Here is a 16,598-nt window from a genome sequence, read left to right on the forward strand (position 1 = left end):
TGAAGCGTGTGTGCAGTCTCCTTTGCACACAAAGAGTAATGGTCTTCAGCCTGAACACATATTTTAGAGACAGAGTGTACAGGTTAAAATGTCGCTCTGCGAGGTCCTCTTTTATGATTTGTGCCTTGCTAGCATTTCACCATCTAAGTAAGGAACAGGTAATACCCTGCTTCTTCCTAAAAGAAACTTTTTATTTTTATGTACTTTCAGGCTACATTTATGTGTCTCCCATGGGTGTATAGTCCTGTGGAAAAAGTTAATCTAGTAACTTACTTGAAACGAGAATACACTATGTAGATATTAGTGTAAATTAGATATTTTGTAAACTAAAAATATGATTTTCAAGGGCAGAAACCAGTGTCAGTTGAATAAAATTCTGTAGGTGAATGTTCTACTTTCTGAACCAAGGCACCCTGTCCTTCCCATTGAGTAAAACTTGCTTTAAATATTAAATTATTGTAAATTGATGTAAAAGTGGAATCTTCTCTTTGAGATTAGGTCAAGGGCTGGATCAAAATTAAAAGAAAAAGCAGCAACTTGAGATTTTGCACGCCTTTTTTCTTTTTCATTGAAATGGGCTTCAAAGGGAATGTATTATTCCTCAGTGCTGACACCCAGGAGATTTTAGTGCTTCTAAGGAAAAGAAATTGGGAAGCCATTTCAAAGCAAGTGCATGAGAGGGACTTGGTATACAAGCTTTCCCGTGCGGACCTGCTCCCAAGTATCGGTACCCTTCAGGCTTTGTATAGGTAGCTGTCGCTGTTGACTGCGTGTTCCCTTCCTTACCCAGGTAATTGTGCACAGAGCTGGTACCTACTGCGCTGCCGGCTTGTCTCTATGGCGACGGGCAGCCGAAGCACACGGGCAGCGGGGAGAAACTGCCCGCCTAGCAGGGGCGGCAAGCGGGGCCAGCTGCAAAATGCAAAGAAAAGAAATGGAGAAGAATAGAAGGAGCTAAAAAGGAACATGACCGCAGAAAGGAGAAAACAAAAGCAGAAAGAATAGGACGTTGGCTTCTGGAGCAGAAAAATGGGGAAGAAACGCGCAGACAATGAAAGGAAAAGAGCAGAGACAAAAAGGGGAGAAAAGGGGGGAACTGCACTAAGAGCACGGTTCAGGGCTGCTCAGAAATCAAGGAATAACACAAGGTTATTGAATGGGATGTAGTAAAAAAGGTTAACACCATAAGTAGGGGGAAAACCATTACTGGAGGCTGAAAGCAATTTTATCACAAAAGTGGTGACAACATGAACTGGAGGAGATTGCAAAAACGAAAGTAAGGAAGTCAAGGGATTTGCACAGCGATAGGCTGGCATCAGGCCAGAAGGCTGCTAAAGGAAAGCAGCATTTAAGTTTATGTACATCCTCCCTCCATGTCATTACTGCATGGGGTAGGTTTATATTGTTGGGTTGTTTTTGTTTGTTTGTTTCCTCGTGACTTACATCTGTATATACCATGGAAGGAAGGGGAAAGATAGGTAAAGCAATATAATGTGTTACTATTTAAATGCAAATGTGCATGAAGAAGCATGTGTGTGTGTGCCCCTGATTCTGTTTACGTCCTAGTGCAGTAAGAGGTGAAGATTTAAGGGAGATTTGCAAAGACAGTTGAGGAAAGTCCTTTAGCCAGCTCTTCTTGTGAGTCAAGAGGCTGCATAAAATGCGACCTTCTGCCCTGTGCTAAAGCAACTATCCTATAAAACTACTTTGCTATAGAAACAGAAAAAAAAAATAAAGTAAGAATATATGCGATCTCATCTGAACAGTATATGTTCCACCTAAGTCCATAGGGCCTATTTTCTGTAGGTCAGGTGCTCCTGAAAACAGGAAACTTGTTAGCATGGGATATAGATGGAATTCAGCTTGCACACATGGGTCTTACCACCATGGACTGAGATTGTTACAGAAAAAAAAGTGTTGAAAACTGTCATAGAAAGGTGTGAAATTTCATGCTTGACTATTTAACAACACAAAATGATAGAAGGAACTTGGCTGCATTAGCTCTGTTGAGGCCTGGACTTCAACAGCAGGTATTTTTTAATATATTTATAGAAATATATAAAATATTTTATGTTTTATATAGGTATAAGTAAAATATTAATGCTGTGCAGAGCACTTTCAGAAGAAATTAACAAGCCCAGTGACTCATTTGATGGTAGCAGCATCAAGTGTTATGATCTGCAGCCTAGATAATTGCACATGGTGGTCACATTTGGATTATGCTGAAGTCAAACGAGCATTGGCCCAAGTCTGAAACAACATGAAATGTCAGGCTGTGAATCATAGGGCTTGTATCTTAAAACCTGAAATTTTTTTGAACACTTCCTTAAAATAAATTACTTTATCTTACATGACTTTCTAGAATAAATCAATTTTATATGCCTTGAAAATCTACATCTAATGCTGTTTTATCAATATAGTTTTATGTTTTTTAATTTAACTAATTAATTCTGTTAGTAAGTCACATGTACCAAAAAGATAATTTGCTGTGAAATTACTAGGGCTTGAGAAAATGACAGTAATCCTGACTGAATGTAGATGAACACATTATTCTGAAATTTGACAAAACTCTTTGGACAACTACTCAATCTCCTTTTTAGGGAGCAATTCTACCAGCAAACATATGCACACACAGCACATTGGAGGATACAATTACAAGCAAGGGGATATGAAAGTTGAGCCCAAAAAAGTAGCAACAACCCCATGTCCTTGCAATGTCAAAAATGCTTTTAAATAATTGTATCCTATGAGATTTAATTTCTTTAATGAAAGTGTCCTAATGACTTTATAGACTTGTCATTTAAGCATTTGATTAGTCAAGCGCAGTGTTGCCCTAATCATGTTTAAGAAAATCTTGACAATAATATTTTGAAGAGGTAACAGAGGGAATATTTTATGTATTTCCTAATTAACATAGGTATAACTCAGGATTTAACCTTCACTAGTGTCAAACTTATTCCGCAGATTATCTTTAAGGGGAGGAGCAATGGGAGGAACAGGAGAATTTTACAATCTGTTTTTCGAAAAAGAGCCAAAAATAGTTTTATTTGCCCATATAGTTATAAGCACTATGCTTTCTTTTAAGTCTTCCTCGTAGCTTGGTAGCATTACCATGAGGAAGTAAAAGGCTGGAATTTTTTTTAAATGTAAAATGAAATGGGAGAAATATACTGTTTTTGTTAAGGAATTTTGAAGCTGTATTTCAACAAAAGCTACTGAGAATTTAAGGTCATAAAGAATTTCTTATTAATTGTCACCTTAAGCATGGGGTTCAAGAGAGCTGAGAAAATTGAATATTTGAAAGCTTATGTGCGGCACAGCTGATCAAACGTGTCAACATGCTGATGATACTTTATTTTGTTAATGTTAATATTGTCCTTGGGCAGTGCAGAAAAATCAAAATTGTTTGTCTGAATTAACAAGGAAAATGATAGGGTGTTTATAACACTCTTTTAAAAAACATGAATTTTGTTTCTGCATATAAGGACTTGTAAATGTGATAGCTTAAGTATTATAGATATATTTAGCAAGGCTGCTTGATAGAATTGTTGTAATGTTCTTTTTAGAAAGAATTAACATAAAGGAGTGAAGGTCTTTTCTTTCACTGAAATTTAGCAGTCTTGTTAAGCATGTACCGGCTTATTTTCTAGGCTCACTTTTATTCCAGCTGTGAGTGGGAAACTTCAGGAAAACATTCCTAAAAAGCACCTTGAGGTGACTAAATTGCTACTTCATTTATATCAAGATGGACAAATTGAAACTCTGCCAGCCACAGTCACCAGTGCAAGTCCTGCTGGACTCCCACCCAAACAGATGACACGTTTTGCCTCCTCTGTGATGCAGATATGGGGGATTGATAGTTTCAAAGGTAGGAAGCTCTAGACCAACCTTGTAGATTCTGAAAGCAAGTGGCATTTCTCCCTCTTCCCCTTGTCTCCCCATCAGGAGAAGAAATGCTATCATGGAAAACACTGGAATCTTTTTATTTTTATTTTTTTTAATGGCAATGGCATAAGTCTCCACAGTCAGCACCAAGCAGGAAATAACTGTTGCAGTGTATCATCTATTTGGAGAAGGCATCTTACAGAAGTCTGCAATGGCATGGCCAAGTCCCTTTTTATCAAATGGAGAGCTGTACTAACAGTGCTTCTCATGACCCCTGTTCCATGCTAGTAATACTGCCTTGTTTGAGAAATACTAAAATGCAACAGCAGCGTTAGCAAATGGCTAACCCTAATTTATAAATAGGATTTAAGCCATTCTTAGGAATTGCCTTTTTTTTTCTTATTGCATAATACAATAGTTTGAAGGGGGGGGGGAGTTGCCTTCTGATGACTAAAACATTTTTTTAATGTAATTACAGTGAGTATGTTAAACATGTTCTGTGTTAATGCCATTGCTCTTTTACAGATGGGGACACTCAGGACCAGAAAGGTTAAAATCACAGAGTTAGCAACAGCTAGGATTGAGGAGATGATTTAAGTGTCAAGTCTATGCCCTAGCAACGGAGAGGAGAGGTCACTGGGCAAGTAAGGGATTGGTCTGGTAGGCAAGACACCTAGGCTCCATTCCTTCATGTAGCCCAATCTCGGTGTAATTCTGAGTAAACACTTAAGCTTCTGAATCTCCGTTCCCATCTGGAAAAAGGGAATAATAGTATTTCTCTTACTTTGTAGGCATTCAAATTCTGTAGTTAAGAGCCATAAGGTTAGAAATAGATGGATAATTTAAGCAGTTGAACGGCCTGAAATTCTGTGGCACTCAGAGACTAGCTTCATTTTTATCGTCATTGCAGAAACTGATCATCCTGGAGGGGGAATTGTTCAGTAAACGTTTTTATGATAACAACGTTACCAGCCTTCAATATATTAGAAACATATTTACCATTAGAATATATGCCAAGTACTAGACGTTTATAACAAAATAATCAACGCAGTTTGAATAATAGGGATTATTTTTTTAAAAAAAAAGTTTTCTGCAGCTCCAACATTCATAGTTCTACTTTCAATTTGTGATCGCCTCTTTAAGAGAAATTCTTGATGGCCAGAATGAGCTATGTACCTTTTAACACATAGTAACTGCTTTGTGAGGTTGTTAATCATCCTATGATCAAAATCCTTTAATCCAAAAACTCTGATTTAAAAGCTTTTTGGTCTGTTAAAAATAAAGTAAAAGTGCCTCTCAAATGCAAAATGATCAATCTTTGTGCACTGTTCAGTCCTGAATTTGCCTTTGTGACCTTTTACTGTCAAGCTGCTTTGTATGTTGGGGCATATGAACTTACTTTTTTCTTGAAGTAAGGTGTTCTGCTGCTTTCTGGGCAGTCAGAGCTTAAAGTGCTGGACTGTGAACGGGGCAATCGTGGCATGAGTATGTGCTCTCTCTGCTTAGGGGATTGTAACCTCCAAGAAAGCAGCAGGGTAGGCAGAAGGTGGTGTGATACCCTAAACTGTTGCAATGAGACCAGCAGGGCTCATCTGTCAGAGCTGTTAGTCGTAATTTAGTTCAATTCACAGTCAAAAGTTTCAAGCTTTGTTGTTCGTTCACTTTGGTTGTTGCCAGACAGGATTGCTTTCAGGACTCTTAAATCTTTCTTAAAAAGCTATTTTTGATTTTGCAGTTTAAAAAAGAAAAGTCTGTATTTGATATGTGCGGATTCCAGTATAAAGTTAGTAAGACTAAGAGGAATTCCTTAAAATTACCAGAGGAGCCAAACTGGAAAATCTTCAGATTTCCAAGAGCTTTGTTATGTTGTTTATTATCACACACTAACAGGATTCAAATTGCTTGTTCTGTTAACTTGTTCTAAAGTCTCCTATATTTGAGGAAAAAAAAATGTGCTTTTAATGACCGGGTCATTTTGACAGAAAAGAAGCAAAAACTTCAGTATTCAGCAAAAACTGAAAGCTGATCTGCTTTAAAAAGTGATTGTTTGTTAGTGTTTTCATTTCCTGTTTAGGGCTTGAATTTTTATTTTTTTTCCAGGTTCTTCTGTTTGAAACTTGGTAGTAACAGAAAGAGGAAAGTTCTTGATTCCTTCTCTATTTTACTCCATTGTCACTTAACTTTCCTTGATTCCATGTAATATGAGTATTACATTTGGTTTTTGGATTAATATAATATGGGGGGGGTTATTCTGGGGCTAAACACTCGTTCTTCGGTAGTTCTTGTCTTGAGTGTAGTTTGTACTTTTTCTGCTTCCAGCAGTAGCCTTTCAACAGTACTCTGAACTGTTAGTGGTAGGCAGGTAATTTAAGAATAAAAAAAGTCAACAATCCAGTGCAGGTGGCAAATCTTTTCAAGGTTATTAGTCCATTTGTAATGGAATAAGAAGACCTTAATGACATACAGCAAGGTGTAAATTAAACTTATAAATACACACACACACACATATATATACATACACACACTCAAACACACAAGTATCATACACTTTGCTGCTCAGCTGTGTTGACCCTGAAAGTTGACATCACATGGGAACTAGCAGAAAGTCGCTGATAACAGATAGTATTCTTTGTTGGTGACATAGCACCATAAACATTCATTATGATAAACAAGTATTTAGAACTGAAATTTTTCAAATTAAATATGATTTAGGACAACAGAGTACAAAATACAGCAGTGTGATGTTTGTAAAAATAAGAGTTATCGTTTTTGAGATCAGTTTCACATACACTATCTGCATTTTGGACCATAGAAGTGCACAGGTCTCTCAGAAAGAGCCTACTCTTTCTATGAGATTATTTGCAGAAGTCAAGATTTTTAAACTAAGCAATTCAAGTTTTATTTATTTTTTCATTTTTAACACTGAGCTGAAAATAGGATAATCTCCTGATGAAGGATTTTTCTTTGGTATGATTTTTGGAAGATTTGTCTCCACACAAATATATTCAGCAAATATATGTGCTGTTTCTGGGTGTTTTATCTTTAAAAATTTTAGAAATACATATACATACATATATACAAACACTTATTTCTGCTTTGTTCTTTTGTTCCTGCAGTTTATTGTGGAGTGTCATGGGAATACACTTCTTCCTCAGTTTTTGGGCATGTACCGACTAACTGTTGATGGAGTTGAAATATATATGATTGTTACAAGAAATGTGTTCAGCCATCGTTTATCTGTCTATAGAAAATATGATTTAAAGGTAAGAAATAACTGTTAATGAAATAACTGATAAAGCAGTTAAAAATCTCTAATGTAAATGTTAGAAGCTGTTGATAATAGAATATTGATCAATGTTTTAATGAATTTGAGTTGTTTTATGTAACAACCAAAATTAGGTGGTTTACTTCTAAATTTAGGTTTAGCAAAACTGAAGAATGATTTTATTAAAACAATGTATATACACAATTGTACAAAAATGTACAATTTTTAAAAATGTAATTTAACCAGATATACTTGTTAAATGTAACTAATGGTTAAAGGTATAAAACGTTCAGACAAATACACTAACAATTCTGCCTGCTATATGCTTTTATCAACACTGGAGAGCCACAGCTGATTTGGCAGAGAGTTTTTTTATAATGATTAAATAATGTCATTATTTAAACCAATAAAATGTTACTAACAAAGTACATCTCACTTATTGCTACAAAAGCTTCATCAAATTTAAGTAAAAAATAAAACAGATGTTAAAATGCGGAATTTCTATTGCTTTTATCATAAAGTCTGTTTCGGTTTTGTCCCTAAAACTCTCTCTTCTCTTTGCAATTTTGCCAATAATTAATATACAGTACTTTAGAATGAATGCCACAAATATTCTCAGTCTCTCTATCTAAGGAATTGTATGCATTTCCTCCATAGAGCCTCCCCTGAGAAACCTATTTCTTTGTAATATGTTTAATTTCTGCGTGCTAATCTACATAAGTGTATCTGAGCTCGTTTGAAGATGGTTACCTAGCACTCCATATGAAGGGGTGTGTAATGCTACATATAGCGCCATCTTTTCCTGCTGTGAAGTACCTACCTAGAAATTAGTAGATATTTGACTGGAGATGATTTTATGAGAACTGATTTCCAGATTATCATGAATTGATCTGTTAGTGTTTAATACTATTTGGCAGGAGAGCCAATGGTGTATGGATGCTAAGAGACTACAGATCAGCATAGGATTCCAAAGGTATGGTTCTGGGCCACTGAGTCATTTTGTTAAAATGACAGAAATATCAAATTTGGCAATCTCCCTAATTTGACTATTGCAAATGCTCTTTTTCTTTCATTTCAGTTTTCTGCAGACCTTTTTTTCAGGCCCAGTAGTCTATTGTAGCAGATGGAGAATACAATACAAAATAAAATGTGTATCCTCAAAGACTTTTATCAGGCTTCATTTTCAGCTTTATTTTCATACGGTGGAGTGAAATCCCTGTTTGCTGTACCATACAGAATAACAATGAAGTGCTGAGGTATGGTTGGGAGTTCTCAAGTTTTTTAAAGTAGTACAACTCTACTCCAGCATTTTTTTACCCAACGCACACTTTCCAACAAAATATAGAGCTAATTTACCCATCCAGCCTAGCATATTGTATTTTTATGTTATAAAGTTATTACAGTTACTACAGTTATTATTTCTTACAGTGCCACTATGTGATGGATAAACTGTGGGTATGTGAAAGGGCATATTCCTGCTCCAGAAACTTACAGAGAAACATGCACAGTGCTTTTTGTCACCTCCAGCGTATTTAGAAAGCACCCCATAGCTTGCTGGTTTTAAGGGGGGGGAGAAGTCTTTTAAAGCGTTCAAAATATCTTTGGCAAACACTGGACAAAATCTTGGTAAATCTACTCTTGGTCCCATCTCTCTTTTTTGACTTCATGTTGCTGTAAGATGCTTTCTTCTTGTTTATACTTTGTAATCTTTTGTGTATTAATTTATATCATGCAACATTATTTTCAATTGTGTATTAAATATGTCCAGATAACTATAATAAAAGACTATTCCATAACAGTGCAGCTAAACTGGCACCAGAAGATCACAAGACTGCCAAACAAACTGAACCTCCAAGATAATTCTCTCAAAATTGGGATGAGATGTGAGGAAGAAATGCCAGCATGGGGAGGAGGGGGGACAACAGAGGTCGAACACCTGAGGATTTAATGTATCTTTCTTCTTTCATGATCTATCTTCTTCAAGTGATTGCAGCAGTTCAAGGGCCCCAGGCATTCTGCCTACTGTATCACCTTTCTTTGAAACAGCTCTCAAGTTTAGAAGGATACAGTTCAGCTCCTTCTTGATCAATTATCATAGAAGTTTTCAAATTAGTTTCTGAGATATGCACATTTTTAGATGCACTTTTTTCTGTTTCAGGGCTCTACTGTGGCTCGAGAAGCCAGTGACAAAGAAAAGGTATGGTGCATTTCTGTTTATTTTTCTGTTATCTAAACTGCTAGATAGTCTCAGGGCATGCATAGTCGGTGATGGTCTGCCCCTTTTCTTTGTTTTCTGTCGTATTCTCACCTCCTGAGTTCTGCCTCTTTGCCTCCTTTATCTTTCCTCTGTTTGCTGCAGACTTTTGAATATTCTTTTGTAATGGTGGTGAAAGTTCAGAAAAGTGAGCCAATCTTCCACCTTGTCCTTTTCCCTTTTTCTCTTCACATCCTAGCTTCTTCAGAACCTGACTGTGATAGAAAAACATCAGGAACTTCTCTTTCCTCTTGCTTCTTCATCTTGAGTTTTCTTACTCTTTAGTAATAGACATTTACAGATATTCTGTGTCAATTGATGGAATGATGTGACATGGCACAACTTGTAACGTGAATGTAAAGTTGAATCAAACTTTGATTTGTGAGAACCATTGCTGAGTACACGAAGATATGTATAAATAAGCAAACCACTGTCCCTGTGACAAACTTGGATGGGTATGTAGCTATAATGAGAGAGATTCTCCTTCAAATTCTGTAGCTGCAGTTTTACTTTAAAAGGAAGTTGGTCACTTTGTTTTTCTACATCTACTTTTGGTTCATTTGGAAAATATAGTATTCTAAAAATAAATGTTTATCTCAGATTTCTGTAAAATACACTGGTGGTACTCTAGGAGAGGTTTGTCTAGACATACTGCAGGTAATTGAAGATGAGGCACTGTCTCTGTTTTGTGAGACTTTTTAGATTTCAGGATTTTGGGTGAAGTCTAGAAATATGTGACACCTGCTTTCTTAAACATTAGTTGTGCCATACCTGCCTCTTTAAGTCTTCAACAAGCCCACAACTACTCTAAGGAATAAGAGACAGGCTGTAGCAGTCTGGGCTAAAGTTTTAGCTATGTGAAAAGCTTTGTGTTAAGTTTTTCCACTTTCTCCTAAACTATGACTGAACACCTAAATTCTTCTTCAAGCATTAGCCAACTAACCTGTCCCTGATGCCAGCTGAGGTTGCAATCATCTACATTAGTTTTCTTCTGCTGTACTGTGTGAGGCCCCTCAAGATCATGCTTTGAATGGTCTTTGTTCTTTTCTTATGGTCTATTTTTATTCTTGTTTTGTAGCACAGCTACTTGTGTTTATAAACCTGAGAGGTTAACCCTTCTATGTTTTACAAATGATAGCTAGTACTGTTGAAAAACTCTGCTGATAGTACTAAAATAATCTGATATAAACAAGGAAGGCAAATTATCTAAGTTGGAATAGAGCTCAGATTGCAACATTAACAGTTGGAATAGTAACATAAAATTTAACAATATTACATATATTCAGCTATAAAATAACTGATACTGTACAGATATTCAGTGCTTGTGCTTTCTGAGGAGTTGTAGGAATATGCCTCATACTCATAAGTAGATCAACAGTACTATACTGATAGTTATTGAGTGAGAACCTCAAACACAGACTTAATTCTGTCCCCATGCAAGTCAGTAGCAAATTACAACTGTAGCTAATTAGAACCTAATGACTACAAAGTTCTGTAGTTTTGTAGAGTTGTATACAAAAATACTTCTCTAAATTTAAGGTGAAACTATAACTTTACTGAAGCTAATGAAAGAATTTCTATCAACTTCAACACTTCTAGGTCTTTGCTTTCATTTTGTGGGACTTACCTGAAGGAAACATGTAAAATTGCAGCCCCCAGGATCGTCTTCTGATATTTTAACAACTCACATATTATTTTCTTATTAAAGAAATTTGACTTCTTGGAGACAGAGCCACATTAAGCCTACTGGTGTTGCAGGCAGCCAGGCTCAGGTTGTTAAAACAGACTTCTGTTACCCTTAGTTCCCCTCAAAAGTCAAGGCAGTGCACCAAGGAACGGAAAAGCCAGCACTCCGCGTAAGATCTCAAAGCAGCTCAATGAACTGGATGGACTACTAGCTTTGCAGAAGGAACAGCATTTTACAAACACTTCAATAAATCATTTTGTAAATTATTCCAAGGAGGGGAATTGTCTATTTTCTGTATAAATTTCGGCTTGCTTTCTTGATTTGGAAAAGGTCAGGATATACTGTCATTTGTCTTTATAGTAGCTGTTTCGAATACTCTTAGTCTTTGTGATCTGAATCTCTCCCACAACAGGCATTAGAGCTGTAACAGTTCACTTACATAAACTATTTCAAGCAGTTCTAAAGCACAATTTTTAATCTTATATAATAAAGTATTTGTGTATTTCTATGAATAGGCCAGGAAAGCTTAGTCTTGAAATTATACGAGCAGTGATAAAGACCAGGGTTTCAACCCTGCAATCATTAGGCATACCTGCGCGTGTGCCACCAAGCTCAGCACCCTGAGAATTGTCTTGACATAAGTATGCAGATGGATCTGTTGTTCAAACCTGGCAAGTAAGAGCTCTGCAGTATGTTTTCCACTTTCATTTTGTCTTATGTAGATGTCACTATTTTAAAATTTTTATTCTCTTCTAGTATGTCGTCTTCTGTAGGAATTTCATGACAATCTTGAAGATATGGGAATGCCTGGAAAATTCTAGCTCAGTAAGGGGGAAAAAAAAAGCATTTTTAGCAAACTTTCTCAAAAGCTTTTGACATCTCCTATTTATCATGTCTCAAGAAATTACTTGGAATGATTTAATAAAAACAGAAAATCTCAAATGCTTATCTGATATGGTAACTTACTAGCTAATTTTTAGCCAGAGGCAAATGAAATCATCAATTTATTAATTTCCTCCTAAATTACATTAATAATAATAGAATCCAAATTAATGACAGCATTATTTAATTACATATTCTAAAGGCATTCACTGCTATTCACATCAGAAAAACAGACAATACAAAGCAGGAAGCTTTGGGTGATAAAATGTAAGACTAAAATGTCTGGTAATACTTTTTTCTAATAGGACTTTAAGTAATTAATTTTTAATTTCAAATGTCAGTATTCAACTAATCAAATGATTTTCAGAATACTGAACATAGTATGTTAGCTTCATTTAAAGCTATGGAATTCAGAAACCAGAAGAGCAAATCTTTCGGTCTCTTGCATTAGCACTTGCTAATGTGGATTGAAAATTCTAGATAAATTACTTTCAAATGGCAAACTTGGCTAAAATGTTAATGTTCTTGAATTTCTTTTTTTTAATCTCTCTATTCTTTAGTATTTACTCTGTTAGTAAGTAAGAGGCAATCAATTATGCAGAAGGATTTAATGGACCTTAAAATAACAAATCAGAAAGAAAAGAGTCTTTCTACTTCAGTTTTGTGGTATAAAATAGATATTACAATTTAAACATTTTTTAATCAGTTTTTAGGAATAAAAAAAGCTGGAATGACTTTGAGAATGTTACGTGCTGCCCTGTTCTCAGTTTTTCTACTGTTTGACTGTTTTCAACTGTTTAATATCCTAACATATTGATGATAAGCTCTGAAACTGTCATTTCAATATTTTGTGATAATCAGTGTGGAGACAAGCTCCATCCCTTAGATTTCACCTTAACACACAATTCCTCTCATTTGCATTATAAGTGTTATTTTAATAATAAAGGCATCACTTTCTTGGCAATAAGTATCATAACATGTACTTACAGATGTCTTGAATTTAAAAAGAACAGTATGTTTCAACAGTTGTCAAATTCTGACAGCTACTCCTTTATTTTTTTTTTTTTTTAGTCTTTAATTCTCTCTTTTTTTATTATTGACAGTGGGCATTTTCTATTCGTTCCTTGGAAATTTTGCCCTCCTAAAAGAAACAAGGATAATGCAGAACTCCCCTGGTCGTCTCTCTGTTCACAGTTATGCTAAACTTTCAGTATGACATGAAATTAGCCATTATAGCTGAGTGTGCTTGTACTTCTAAAGAACTTAAGCAAGTTGCTAATGAGTGAGCAGCTCAGAAGGCAATTCGAAAAGGAAGAATAAAACCTAAGTGAACTAAATATAAGCTCACCATGTTTCATCTTCCTTGAGCAATCTCATAGCTTGATAATCATATCCTTTTTAAATTTTTGTTTGTAACTAGTTGAAATACTACATCAGTGATATCTGTTGTTTCATAAATAAACATAAATACATAAAAATGACAGTAAATTCATTTGAATAGAGGGTTTTCTATTGAAGTTCTTTTTTGAAAGAAGTTATTGTTAATAGCTATTATATTACATATTAGTTAAATTGCATGCAAATTACTTAGCTTTGATAATTAAAATCAGAAGGTACTGCTAGATGTAACAAATCGCTTTTCAGCTTTACACTTTAATTTTTACCCTATATGTTATAACATACAGTAATTAAATTACCAGGTTTCTGAGAGCTCAAGTATAACTAATGGAAGAAGGACCTTAGTACAGGAGCAGAGCAACAAGCTCTTTCAGGCTTGAATTTTTTTTTCTTTTGATGTCAGTAGGTAAAACTTGATTCAAGATTGATTATTCCAAAATATGATGTATTTCTTCCTGCTAACTTAAAATCTCTAATTCCAGAACATTTTTTTTTTATTTATTCCTTTTCTTCTTTACTTATTTCCTTTACTGATTGTAGTCTGCTTCATATGCATGCCTCACGCAACAGATATGTGAAGCATGTCTGTGAAATGAATCTCAGGCTGACATACACAGAGACTGACTTTCAAAACATCACACTGCAACATTTAAACAAAATAAAACAAAGAAGGGGGAAAATTAGAAATTTGTTTTGGAAAACAATAATAAAGTTCGTATCATATAAAGATTAAGTACTGAAATAGGGATCTCAGCTCTGATTGCCTATTCCTGTTTTTGCTATAGGTTGCAGTGGGATGTTTTAAAACCCCCTTCTTTGTTTTATTTTGTTCAAAAGTCTGTTTTCCACAACTTAAAATAAGTTTAAAAATAAAAAGAGAATCTTTGTCTTGTGTTTTATATGCAGAATGTTCATTTTACAGCAGGAAAACATTAACCTCCGGGGTAATTCTAAACGCATTCCCTGAGCATTGAAAAGATGTATGCTTACTATTTTAGCGCTACTTCATCCGTGTTTGAATTCCTAATCCATCTAAAACTTTCTGCACAATCCTACAAAAATCCTAGTTGCAGCTATTAAAGTCATTCCAGTGTTTCCTCTCAGACCCCCCTTCTGGCGTTACGGCTCCATTTCCATTGCCATTTACAAGCTCCTGACACCAAATGGGCTGCGGGCCCTAGGTGGGTTAGAAATCCCTGTCTAGGAAAGGCAACTGGTACAACAAAAGCTTGGGCCCAGCTACCATAACTACTGGAGGAAAGGAGCTGCAGTGTTCAGATTTTCAAAGCAAGTTCTAGTTACACTTCCTCTTTTTAGAACTAGGGACTTTAGACTTTTGATTCATTCGACATCTACCTGTGCAAGGTTATTGCAAACTATATGTAGCATAATACCCTTTTTCAAAAATCCTACCTTCCAATTTAAAGTTAATCTGATGTGTTTAACTTGAAAAGAACAAGTACATATTAAACATTCACTGTGAAAAGAAAGCTGTGGTGTGGAATTTAACTGATGGCAGATGTCTTACACCATTCTCAGAGGCAGTATACTGTAAGCCCAATTTTGCAAGGCTTTAGCTACGTGAATAACCTGACTCGTTATCAAGTTAATTCCAAAACAATTAATAAGACTGTTATGCAACATTCCTACAACCTCTTTTTTGCCTCTATTGGGTAAGAAATTGCTGCTAGGTTATGAAAACAATTAGTTGTCTTCCTTTTTCAGCCTAAGACCCATCCTGAGACTTTACTGTCTACAGCTATTGTAGAAGGCTTCTTCCAAGATGCGGAATTAATGCTAGCCATTATCATTATTTTAGGTCATGGTGCACAAAAATCCCTTTAAAAAAGAAAAACTAATCTTCACTTTAACATATTAGGCTAGAGTGCTGAATTGAGATGTATAAGAAATGTGCAAAAACTATTTCCATGTTCACATAGAAATGAAATCTTCACATCTGGCTCTTACCTTCAAGAAATATTTTTCAGAAACACTTCCAGTAAGGCAATAGGCTGATTCTTTGTGATTTTTAGGCTTGAAATGAGCCTTACACATTCTGTCTTCTAAGTCAAGGAAACATTTATTATTTTTCAACCTTTTCAAATGCAGTAAGATCTTCCTGCATTAAAATTATCTGTGACCATGACACTGTTTAGAACATAAAACAGAAGTATGTAAATAATATACTTTTTTAATAGATACTTATTTGTAAAATCTACTGTTCATTTCTTGCATCTTCAAGTAGGAGATTAAAAATGATGGAGATGATTCAGAAAGAAAATCTATTATTAATTTAGTGGAAGTAGTTAGATGTTCGTCTCCTGTGCAGCTCTTAAAATATTTAGTCCTTTAATGATAGTAATATGTTCATTATAATGAATTACATTATAGGAGATTCTTTTTCCAACGAGGATTTTGCTTCACTGGAAATATTTGAGATTGCATTAAAAACTAATTGTATCAATTATTTCATTAAAGCAAAGTCTCAGTTTTTTCATTCAGATACAGTGGTTTAAACAGCAACAATGTGTTTTTTTTGCATTCACTTGCTGAGGTACATAAGATGAGTATGTATACATTAGAATTTTTCAGTATGGAAACGTACGTGATGGATTTTAAATAACTGCTAAAGCCCCTCCTAGTTTTAATTCCTAAACTTCCAAAACACTTTTTAAGACATTAATTTCTGTGTGAATTGCTATTAGTACTGGCTACTGTTAGTAACATTTGGGATTGAAATAGTATCCTAGTGATATTCAGCTTTATGTAAATATGGAGAATGATATTTCCTAGCACAAAAAAGCTTTATCTAGTAACAAGAAGAGGGAAGAGTGTAGGCTGAGAAGCATCACACAAATATAGCGAGGGCAACCACTAGCACATGGCTTTTTAGCTCTGATTTCTTATGTTGGACCCACTGCTTTTATTTCTAGGACTTCCTGTTTATTTACATGCCTGAGTATTGGCTTTTAATTTGTGCAATTCTGTATTTGCAAAAACTTCTCTGCTGTGGGTGTTCAGGTGACTAACTGAACAGAGGCTATTGAGGGCTGGGCGACCCTGCACGCAAGGCCATGAGGAGCCTCGCTTTTGGGGAGAGCTGAGTTTCCCGCTGCCCTGAACGTCCTTTAGAGCACCCTTTGGGTCTTGTGGTGACAGGCAAGAAAGGTGGCTGTGTCAGCTTTGCTAGCTCAGGTTCATTAAAAATAGATTGGCAGACAGTGTTA

General features: G+C 35.4%; 1 protein-coding gene across 2 annotated transcripts in view; it reads left to right on the forward strand.

Moving 5' to 3' along the window:
• The window catches only part of PIP4K2A (phosphatidylinositol-5-phosphate 4-kinase type 2 alpha), a 117,983-nt gene that overhangs the window by 89,851 nt on the left and 11,534 nt on the right, over nucleotides 1-16,598 (forward strand). For both annotated transcript variants that reach the window (XM_062569031.1, XM_062569032.1), the window contains exons 5-6: nucleotides 7,002-7,148; nucleotides 9,309-9,347. In XM_062569031.1, the coding sequence (XP_062425015.1) occupies nucleotides 7,002-7,148; nucleotides 9,309-9,347 (186 nt within the window). The remainder of the gene's footprint in view (nucleotides 1-7,001; nucleotides 7,149-9,308; nucleotides 9,348-16,598) is intronic.

The sequence above is a fragment of the Rhea pennata genome, chromosome 2 (assembly GCF_028389875.1).
Source record: "Rhea pennata isolate bPtePen1 chromosome 2, bPtePen1.pri, whole genome shotgun sequence".
Taxonomy (NCBI): Eukaryota; Metazoa; Chordata; class Aves; order Rheiformes; family Rheidae; genus Rhea; species Rhea pennata.